The sequence below is a fragment of the Nanorana parkeri genome, unplaced genomic scaffold (genome assembly GCF_000935625.1).
Source record: "Nanorana parkeri isolate BGI_ZX_2015 unplaced genomic scaffold, ASM93562v1 scaffold972, whole genome shotgun sequence".
Taxonomy (NCBI): domain Eukaryota; kingdom Metazoa; phylum Chordata; class Amphibia; order Anura; family Dicroglossidae; genus Nanorana; species Nanorana parkeri.
Genome location: NW_017307240.1, coordinates 495,369 through 507,273, shown reverse-complemented (window position 1 = coordinate 507,273; position 11,905 = coordinate 495,369). Strand labels below are relative to the sequence as shown.

Sequence of the window (11,905 nt, the reverse complement as noted above, 5' to 3'; positions counted from 1 at the left end):
ACGAAAATACGGCAAATCAATTACCGCATTTCGTCCAGGTGCTTTTGGTTAATTACGGCTAAATGATTCTTGCGATCATCGGGGCAGGATGGGGCTGCCGTACGAAAACCGTACGACTATTCGATCATCGGACGAAAAGTTTCGTCCGATAATCGTAAGGTGTATGGGCACCTTTTAAGGTGCCCATACACTGCTCGATTCTCGTAAGAGAATCGGGCGAAATCCCGTGATCGTACGAGAATCGAGCAGTGTGAACTAAGACTAAGTCTTTTGTCGAGCCAACATGCTCGAAAACCCGCCGAGAATCGTACGATTCTCGGCGGGTTTCTAGCCTGCTCGCCCGATAGCTGCGGAATTGCATTGCCGTCATCGGAAGCCCGCCCATCAGCGGGGCGGGCTTTCGATGATCGCAAGTACGATCTGCCCGTCCAAGGTGGGCAGATCGCACGGGCTTTCAAGAAGCATACGACCATCGCAAGACAAAAGTCTTGCAATGGCCGTAAGGTGTATGGACACCTTTAGAGAAAAGGTTTAGGTAGAATTGGAAACGTGTGGGGCTTGTAAAACATTTTGTACAGTCACTGAGATGTTTGAAGGTACCCTTTAGAAGTTTAATATAGCACCACTGGACGCACAGAATATAATCATCAATCACTGACAATACCTGGTAGCATTGAATGCTGGCCTAATCACTCCTGTCTCATACACCTTCCTGTCAGCCAGTGAGGCAACCCATCTTAGTGGTGCACCAATAGGAATGGGCTAGTGAGCATTTGACACTGCAAGTAAATGTTGAAGATTGATTTCTGGGATTCTGGGGCACATTTTTAAACTGTTGACGGTACTTGCAAGCATCTCTACAGGACTGGTTTTTTTTGTTAATTTTGCTCACTTTATAAAGTTTTATTCCAAGCAGGAGAATTTTGATTATTTAGATCAGAAATCTGGAATAACCCATAGAAGTATGTGACTGCTGAGCTTTAGGAAGTTTAGTTAAATAAGTCAGCTGTTTTGTGATTGGCTGGTTGTTAAGGGGTTCGGTTCATCTTACTATTACTTTTTGCATCATTTATTAAAATGGTTTTGTTCATTTTGAACAACTTATCTTTGATTTTGTTAAAGGGGTTTTCATCCAATTTTAGGGCATATCCAACAAATGTATCTTAAAGTGTATGTAAACCCTTAAAATTAACTTCTCTTATTTGCTCCCTTTTGGTATGCTTAATAAACTATTGAAAGCATTTTGTTCTGTTAGTTTGATAAGTGCAAAAAATACCTGTTGATCCTGCCAGAAATCTTGTAAGCTCAGAACATCTTGTGTTCTCTGCCTGTATAACAACCCCTCCGCGCTACGTTATGGAAAACGGGAGATGGGTTCTGTAATCCTGTTCATTGGTGACAATTCCACTGCTCTAAAGACTGTGCAATGAGGGGTTTCCTAGGACAGGAAGGATCACCAGGTGAAAATAGAAGGAAAACTGCAGCCACCCCACCTAAGTACTGTTATGCTGCAAAAAAAAATTTAATTTGTGTTCTTCAATTTAATTATGCTTTAAGGTCAAAATTGACAAGTGGAAGTTACTCTGCCGCTGTCAAAACACTGCTGAATCTCAGTTGCTAGTGAGCAGAAATGGAATAACCTATTGCTAGTTTGGGCAGCAAGGAGTTACTCAATAGGATAACTTGAGTTGAATTTTAGCGATTTTGTTGCTGGTGACCAAACTGTCTGTCTGACATTACCCAAAGTAGAAAACCGAGGATGGTGATGACATCTTGGAGCATGCCACTTCAAAAACAAGGCAGTAGTGGCAGTACCCTTATGTGTATGACAGGCTTTTTGTTAAGCTTAAAGTCTGCATAAGCTGCCCATAGGTGAACAGATCTTATACAGACAGATGCAAACTAGCCTGTTCTTTTTTTAACACAAGGAGCTTTTCTCTAACGGTAGCCATCCTGTCGAAACATTTGACAATTCCATCATAGACTTGGCAAATGTCATTTGAACTTTCGTTGGATTTTAATATTTGATTTTGGAATAAATTATTTTTCCCAAACAAAAAACACATTCAGTGTTGTCAATGTGGTTAGTTCGAGAAATAATTACCATCCTGCGCCTTCGATGCTCCTCCATTACTACAGTTAAAAATGATCATCGACTTGACCCCATTAATCAATAACATTTTATGAAAATAATATTTTCCAAACAAAATTCTACTGTTGTATGGCCAGCTAAAAGCGGTCCTTTACACTCAAAAATCTAATTCTACCAATGCATCCCTCTTTGTATTATGATTAATAATAACAGACATATCAGGTGTAAAATGCTATGATTTTGAAATCCTTACACTTGCAGAGCATTCGCTTCCTGCTTTGAAAGGGCAAAATGACTTCAGTCTGCCAAAGCAATGCACACTGGCATTGCTCTGTCATCAAACAGAGCATTCATGGGAAATCTCATCTGTAATCTCACAAGATCTCAGGGAAAGGCATTTTCCTCCCCTGAGATGATGTGCACGGTCACATGTCCTAGTCATATGTCTAGTCACATGTGCCAGAAATCCAGGAAGTAAAAGGAGAGCTAATAATCTGCTCTTAGTATACATGGCCACTGTCACAAGACTGGTGAAAAAAGAGAAATAAGGTATGCATTGAATACAAAGCCGGGAATAATCTAGAAGTATGTGTTGTGTAAATTTGTCATTACTAAACATTTCTAAAGGTGTGTTTGTTGTTATTTTAAAGATAAGGGTACAGGTCCACTTTAAGACTTTGGTAAACTTTGGTAACATTTTAACACAGCAAATACACAATGAAGGAATTTTTGTTTTTTTGAGAAACTGGAACAAAGGCTCATTGGTAAGGGGATTTTTTAAAACATGTATAAAGATCTCTTCAGATAACGATTACTTTTTACCATCATGAGCTCTTATTATCACTTGTACCTCTAGGCTGCCTGGATTTCACAAGCAATGTTTTTGCTTGCCTCATGCACAATTTGTTTTATTATGACTGTTTTGAGATTCCTCAGCTGTGGAGTCCATGCAGGGTTAATATTGCTTGAGGGTTGTATGATTGGGAGAGGGGGAAATGAAAATAATCTAACAATAGTGAGCTTGGACTTGAAATGGAAAAATACAGAATGGTACTGTTAGTCCTCATAAATGTAAAGATTGTACATTGTGTTTTTATTTTGATCATGTATATTTGTTATAAATCATGCATTTTATCAAATTTAGTTATTATTTACCAGATGCAGGCTTTGGGGGTTACCTACTAAATATTTTTTTCTTCTTAAGTTATCTATGAGTAAAGATGAGTGATACCACATAAGATAAAACTGAGAATCTTTGCTTCCCTTAAATAAATGCTTGCCGTCATGACAACCTGCGGGGAACTGAGCAAAATGCATGCAAAAATGTAAGACAGTGCATGTCCTAACGCACATTTAAAACCTAAATCCTCTTGTATTTTAACAGCGGAAAGTGTTAATAGAGCCACAAGGTAGAGGAGAAATGCTGCAACAGGAGATTAGCAAAAAAAAAAAATGTGGGATGTGTGATGTAGCCATCCAAGGAGGTAGTAGGTGGCTGACTATGCCATTCTTGCCTAGGGAGGGATTCAGGAAATGAAATGAAATGTAAAAAAAAAAGTTAATTTTTTTTTATGTCAGAGGGAAGGAGGCAGGTGAAAGATGTTAATTTCTTGAGTGACGGTCCACTTTAAAGATTGCTTTTTAACAATATGTAAATACTGGGAAAGATCAAATCTGCCTATTTGTGGCTACACTAATATTGCAAACTAGTGTTAATTACTAGCCTGCAGCCTCTTACGAAATTACACCATTCTAGCTGTTTATATTTAATGATTTTCACTTTTTGGCCATTTTGTTCTTTCAGGAGTAAAACATTGAAAAACTGTTCTCATTGTGTATATGTGTTTCAGCCATTTGTCTGAAGTTTTTCTTTAAAATAATTCATGACTTCATTGTCATTAATCTGTTATCCAAGGTTTGCAGCCATTTCTGCTCTGTGTATCAAATATTATAAATGCAGCCCTGTTTTCTTAGTGTTTGAACTCTTATTTTTATTTATACTGTGCATTACTGTGCTTCTTCACATAAGGTCACACCGAGTTAAGTGTTATGTGAAGCAAAATGTGATCCTCTTTAAATTGCATTGTACTGGGAATATTATGTTGAACTAGATATTAATTAACTGTTAATAACAGATGGTCAGTGCATTGTTTCAGATGTAGCAATTTTGGCTTGAATCCAAAAAGTAAATCAAAGGACATAATTAAATATACCCACGATGTAGACACTTCTTCACAGGTGTAGGTTTCTATCTAAAATAAGAAACATTTTAAAGGAGATCTAAAAGCACCAGTATCACATTGAGGCCCCGTTCACACTTAGCGATTTATCGTGCAGTAATTCCCGCGATATCGCAGCAATTTACCGCGCGATATCGCTCTTCAATGCTTCTTAATGGGGCAAAGGGTCCTGCTGTCGCGGGTCGTGCGTCGCTACAGCAGGACCCTTTTTGGAGCGGATTTAGCCGCGATTCAAGCTTGCTCAATGCAAGCATTTGCGCGATATCGCGCAAAATGCAAATCGCGCGACAAACGCGCGATTTGCGAATCGCCAAGTGTGAATGCGGCCTGAATATTCAGAGCAAGCATCATGTAATATATTAAAAGGCTTTGTAATTGTGCACTAAAATATTTTACTTTTAAAAGTAACACTGCATATCTCTGCCTCATTTAATTAGCAGCTGCTGGATTTTTGGGTTTTTTTTTTGTGTGTTTCCGGGTCGTCTTAATCCAGGTCATCTCCCGCAATGCCTTACACCATATGTCACATGCAGCTGAGCTCCAGGCTGTACGAGAGACTGGCAAAGGACAGAGGTGGGCAGTACATTATGGAGGAGGTGTAGAGGTGTGAGGAAGTAGTGAAAATAACCGTGTACTAGTTTATGAGCACAATGGTTCTAGATGTGTAACCACAATGGGAGATATTAGCAAGGCAGAATGAAAAGTGGGCAAAGACATACAGGAAATGCATGTGAAATGTGATTCTCTACATGTATTCAGGGGTGTTTTATGGGGACTAAATTGACAAAAAATTCAAAGATGCAGGGCCAGCGATGGTGAATTGGCATGTGGAAGCAAATATGACAATTTTGTTTAATGACTTTAATGATGTTTTAACGATTCATGCACTTGCAATGCTTTTCAGTATGTTGTTGCAAGTGTATGTTAACCATAACAACATTTCTTGCTGGCTCTCTTTAATTTGCTAAATATACATATACAAGTGTTTTGTTATATTTGTTCAGTGCAAAAAAAAATATTGTAACTTTATTTAGCCACTAATCTTATGAGCTGATAACCTGTCCCAGGAATCTGTAGGATTAGAGAGGACTATAATTCCCTTACTGGCACACATGGAGAAGTTTTATGCTTCCCAGATCTTTTTTTTCCTGCTTTTTAGATGTTCTTGCTTAAACTTCCATTTATAACATTGGTTGTTCAATGGGTTGTAAAACCATAGCACAGTGATCTCAGTGGTTAATAACATAGACAATCTCCAGCACTTCTGTAATTGACAGTGGTTAGGAAGCCCATCACAGTGATGGAACAGTGGTAAGGCACAGGCCAGAGCTTAACTTCTAGCAGTTTATTAAAACCTAACTGGTTTTTATTGGTGTCTGTGAACCCACTTGGTTCACGCATATCATTACGTATGATGGATACACTCCTCACTCTCGGTAAGACCAGGAGAGTCAGGGAGACAGGACAAATTTAGCAGGTACTGGTATAGCACCTAGGATTGTAAGTGCTTTTAACAATTTTTTATCAAATAAAGTTGTGGTTTTACACTATGGAGATTCTACTATTTTCTCTTTTCTGAATGCTTTAATTAGAGTAAAGGTGACCTGTGATTCTGAGCACGGTTTGAATAAAAGTAATGCAACACAGCCCTGTTTGGGGCAGCATTTTAGACCTTTTTTTATTAGAAGTTCAGTGTTATTTGTTGAGTTAACTTGGACTGAGGGGGGATGCAAGAGAGCTCTTGAACAGCAAGAATACATATTGGTTTCTATTAGATACTACAGATTTGGTTGAGCACTAAGCTTGCCTGCGTTGGATGAGAAATTATTTTCTAATACCACAAACTGAAAGCTGACTACTTAACTGATGAAACTGATTAGTCATCTGATGGCAGTTTTGAGAAGTAAGGTTCTTCAAGCTGCTCTCTGATTTTGTCAAGCTCTCCTTGACCAGTAGTTACATGGGCCTGTTAGTGTTTGTTTGCTGTGTTGTCCACACCTGAGTTGCACTGCTTTCTAGATGTCCCATGATTAAGACAAAGATCCTGTGTCCTGTCATGTACGATTTCAGAAAGAGGATTTTGGATTACCTGTACAATTCTTGGAGCACAGTATAGGCCATAGGTCCCTCCCTTCTGTTCCTTTGATCTCCCTGAAGCTTGCTGGGAGTGGGAGCGGTTATCCTAGGGCTTTCTTTGCAGCTTTTTTCCCCCCAGTGTCCAATCACCACAAGTTTGTAGTATAACCCATGGTTAAGACTAAGATCCTGTGCCCTTTACTGTAGATTTTACAGGTAAGTAAAACAATCTACTTTTAAATGCTGCCAAAGGCCTTAAACTTTGGGAAACATAACATTTAAAAACGTAGCAAAGCATCACTGGTGGTGGTAGATGGAGTGCACTTTCAAGAGGTTGTACTGTACTGGTGTTTTTTTTTTTAAGTTTTGATCCATGGAAGGTAGACAAACTCATACAGTTAGAGGAAAAAGGAGAATGTGGTTGTAAGTGGTACAGATTTTGGGATGATGGACTGGCAGGGGAGTGGTGACTGTTGTGGTATAGTGGTGCTGGCTTGCATGGTGTCTTATTGTGGAAGCTAGGGTGCAGGGATTGAGTAAGAAATAGTGACAGAGATAGGGAAGGGTAAGGGTATTGGGTATATGGGTAGGGGAGCTAGAATTTGTGGGGGAGCTAACAAATGAGGTTGGTTGTAGAAAAATGTTTGAAGGGGATGGGTAGGTTGTGACAAGTACCTGGAGGTGGGGTCCCAGTGTATAGGGAAGAGAAATAGTAGCAGGTGTGGCAGACTGAGTAGGAGGAGAAATGAACCGGGCTATGAAGCGCATAACTCCAGAGTGCATCCCCACCTTATATTCCTGTGGCACTTGTTTTATGGGGCCCACCAAACACCGAGCAAATGCTAGCTCCTCTGACTGCTTGACCTCTAATTTTTCAGACATACTCGACATTATATCCAGCAGCCTATTGATATTTCTTGAGGCATCTCTTCCTCATGCAGCCTGTTTTGCTTTCAGGCAGTGCAGTCTCCCCCTCTGGTGCAGGAGCATGTGAAAAAGGGGTGACTATCGTTGTAGGGACACCTTAGGTTGCACTTTTTGAGGAAAATGTTTCCCTGCTCCTTGGGAAGGTTCCCAGTGGTTTTCTGTGCTGCAATTACAAAATATGCCTTTGTATCGCTAAACAGCCACCATCAATTAACCTATGTTAAGCCACATAGATGATGACAGATGCAAGTTAACGTCCTCATTTCCAGCACCAGTTCCAGCTACCAACAAATATGTAGTAGAAGAAACTTCAAAATAGGAAATAATTTGATTACATAGTTTAGAAAAGGTCCTCGTATTCCATATAGTTTTTTTGCAGAAATATAGTTTATTGAAATTTTCAGACAAGAAATTGTAACAACAAACCAAGGCAGCAACAAGTGTGCATCTTTGAGGATAATAGGATAACCGCACATAATAACAAGTATTCCATATTGTTGTTGCTAGTACAAAGATTGCGTGGTCAGATTGTAAAGTGTATGTGAAACTTGACATGCACAAAACATTTTTTATACAAACAAGTCAACCTACCATAACAAATGCATGGGCTGGTTAATAGTTATTTACATTTTGGATTTTGTTTGTTAGTCTAGGCTGCCCTTTATTCTAATTAGCTAGACCCTACTAAGCAGACGTCTTGTGACAACAACACTACTGTCACATAAACGTCTCAGGGATTATGTCTGGGCATGCATGCTATTACAATGCTGAACAACGGCTGAAGGTATTTAAGCATAATGAGACTACATCAACAAATATAGAAATCCCATAGTGTCATTTTTACTATAGAACACATACAGTATGTACTTTTTTCCAATGCACAGCATGCACATGTGTGAACAGACCCTATCGAAAACAATGAAAATTCTGTTGTCACGCATATACATATTTGGCAACACGCAGTGAGTCACACAGGTGTGAACGGGGACTTAGTCTAGAGACATTTTCTCTTACTTTCTGACAGCAAAAAAAATTCTAATAAGTAGGGATGCACCCATACCGGTATTTCGGTATCGAGGAGCAGTAACAATATTTTTTTTCGGTACTCGCCAATACCGATAGCGGAAGTCCCATTTAGGAAACCAGGCGGCGTGTAATGAATCACCACCTGGCTTCCTGATAAGCCAGGCGGCGTGTAAACACTCACCTCCCGGCTTCCTGATTAACATGGAAGTTGTCCCCATGCGTGACGAGAAACTAGGTGACGAGAAAGCATGGAGTCGGCTTCTGGCCAATCAGGAAACCGGGCGCCGTGTAATGACGCGGCGCCCGGCTTCTTGATTGGTTCTCCTTGTTATGAGGTGATGAGGGAGCATGAAGCCGGCTTCCTGATACCGGAAGTACTTGCCCAAATAATTGGCACCGATACTAGTATCGGTATCGGCGCATCCCTACTAATAAGGATTTTTACCTTCCCAACCTTATCCAAAACAAAAAATAACTATTTTGGCTATATGTACACTTAAATTTTTCATGATGGAATTATTATAGAGGATTTATATAGCGCCAACAGTTTGCGCAGCGCTTTACAATATAGGGCAGACATAACAATCACAATTCAAGACAAGATGGTAAGGAGGGCCCTGCCCCTGAGGGCTTACAATGAATATTTGGCAAATGCAAAATGAATATGAATCGTAAACATTTTTGTCACATATGTGACTTCTTTAACGTTTTTTTCTGTAATATCATTTAAAGTCACCTGTCCCTTTAAGAAAAAGTATCGGTAATTGGTATCGGCAAGTACATGAGGGGATGTACTTGTACTTGGGCCTGAAAAAGTGGCATCGGGACATCCCTAGTAATTTCCTTTAGGTACATAATTTCAAATTTGTCAATTAGATTCCTTTGACTCCTTTTATATTCAGGTTTAGCAAATCTGCTGTAGCATACTAATTATTTTACTGTTTTAATTCACTCCTTTATTATTTCTCTTAGAGCACAGAACTATATTTTATAAAAAGTACAGTGGTGCTTGGCGTTTTTTTCTTTTGTTCATTTTATTTTTGGTGTACATTTATGTATTTTTATAATTTGAAGTTCTGTGTTTTTGGTCAATTTACAAACAAATTGATAACTAGATTTATTATATGTTTTGCAGAGTACATAAAAAATGGTTATGTAAAAATGACAGCCATAGGTTTTAAAAACAACAGACAGCACGCCCCTCTTGTGGGCCAAGTGGATTTTTTGTGGAAGACCCTCACATTTAGTGGCAGTGTACAGGTAAAATTCCTTCTTTTAAAATGTCTCTCGTTATATCTATCAGGCTATCCATCTGTTCAGCATATTACTTCTTCTAATTCTCTTCTCCTATGTCTCCTTAAAACATATATTACTGTCTGACTGGTAACTAATAACTCACATGTTTGTGCTTTAAAAATAAAAGTCCGTAATAAAGTTGTTGGCAAAATATATTTAAACAAACTTTTTTACATATTAAAACCCAAATAATTACAAGAGAACTATGGGGTGACCTTTTTTCCCCATAGTTCTCTTTAGGGGCACAGGAGGACATATACCAACGACCTCCCGTCACCCAAAACTCAGTATATAGCGGGCTATTGCCCGCTATGTACTGAGAGCGCTGGAGCCGGGACGGATCCCGGCAATACTGTCGAGATTCATCCCGCTGGCTGATTGTCAGCAAGCTCTGCCTATCTAGAGGCTGAGCCAGCTGTGCCCGCCCCCTCCCTTGTCCGTCCCTTCAGTCAGTGCTGGAGGATCGGATAGGGGGGGGGGCCCTGCAGGTAGCGGTGACTGACAGTCACCACTCTCTGCAGGGAGATGATCATGAAGTCAGCGATCGGCGGAATGTGTTCACTCACTTCCCAATCAATAGAGCTGACATGTCACAGTTTAATTGTCACAGGTCAGCTTGAATTATGGGGATGAGTGTTTTTCACTTACCCCATAATTCTCCTTTTAAGCCATAGCCTAAACAATGACTGCAGTTATTGTTTTAAAATAGCTAACTGGTATTTTAGTAAACACATTTGTGATTGTAATTAGGACAAAAAAACACATTCAGTAGTGGATGTAGAGTGGACATGAGGGTGCAGGCATACCTGTACCGCTGAAGTTTGCTCTAGGCAATGACCCTAGCTTCATCTGTGATAAAGACTTAGACAGCCTGATGGAACAGCCAAGTGCAGTATGGGAGATCTACAAACAGGATATTTTTGCCAATGAGCATATACTTGCTGAAGTTTTACTCAAACGGGAAGATACAGGTACATTTGGAATTTTGACTAGTTGACTTGTGGCTTTCAGAGCAGCTATAAAAAAAAGTGTACATTTAAGATCTCTTTCATTACATCTGAGGCATAGTACAACAAAAATGCTATTTTCCCTTTTTTTTTTATTTTTTAGCATACTGTCATGAATGCTGTAACCTAGGATATTTAAAAATGTTGCTTTGATTTCAGAGGCAGAACAATGCAAGAAAAACCATGTATTTTTTAAAATTAGACCTACCCATGAGTATAATCCCTTGTCAAAACATAATTATGCATTCATATCTTGAGAGTTAACAAAAACAAATTTAGACAGGAGATAAATAACCTCAAGGCACTTAGTTCCCTTTGTTCAGGAGCCACTGTCTCAGGAGGTAATCAGGGGACAATTGAGAACAGATCCACTCCACACTTTAATTAGAAACACTCACTATTTAAAAACTGTCTGTGCTATAACAAACCCTTGGGTTTTGGATACACGAAGAAGTTAGTGAAGGGACTCTGATCTTGCCAGGTAGTGGAAACAACAAAAACAACCACAAATGTACGTTCTCATGTAACGGCAAGCAACCGGTTAACTGAACACCGGACAAGTGCATTTATTTTACAATGGAACATTAGCAGCCGATATCAACCCCTTTCATGTCTTTGGAGCCAGGTGGTGGGTACAATGCAATTCCTGTTCATGTGCGCAGGAGTTACATTAGCAAAGGCCATCCAGTAGCAAAGAGGATGATTGGGAATGAAAGTAGCGCTGGAGGAGATATCGGTAGTGTTGGACAGGGCATTGACTGACAGCCTCAATCAGCACAGGAGGAGGCACACTTGTAAGTTAAATGTGCCATAATGTGCAAGTATGCTGTTACGTGAACGTATCTGCCACATTAGCCTTTGCCTCTGCTTTAATTTTTAAAAACATTTTTAAAGCTTGCTTTTATCACATGATCAGTTTTAACTCTGATTTGTTGCTGATCATTAGTAGATGGTGAAGCTGTCAGACATTTTGCTAAAATCATTGGTTTGCTTATTTACTTTAGATGCATTGGAAAATGGATATATGCTTGTGCATTTTTAGGAGTATATGCGTGCCAGCATAGAAAAAAATGTGCATGCAGAATTACTTCGAATATCTCCTAATGATATTTATGGAAATATTATCATTACTTGCTAAATTGTCAGTGCACATTGGCAATGCACCACTGTGAATGAGTCTTAAAGTATATATTTAGGTCCAAGATAAAAAAAAATACTATCTATATATATATATATATATA

The 11,905-nt window shown here is 39.3% G+C and overlaps 1 protein-coding gene across 1 annotated transcript in view; it reads left to right on the top strand.

Annotated features, from left to right (window-relative positions):
* The window catches only part of FBXO15 (F-box protein 15), a 69,320-nt gene that overhangs the window by 50,008 nt on the left and 7,407 nt on the right, over nucleotides 1–11,905 (top strand). Inside the window, exon 9 of the mRNA XM_018566754.1 lies at nucleotides 9,497–9,621. Within this exon, the coding sequence (XP_018422256.1) occupies nucleotides 9,497–9,621 (125 nt within the window). The remainder of the gene's footprint in view (nucleotides 1–9,496; nucleotides 9,622–11,905) is intronic.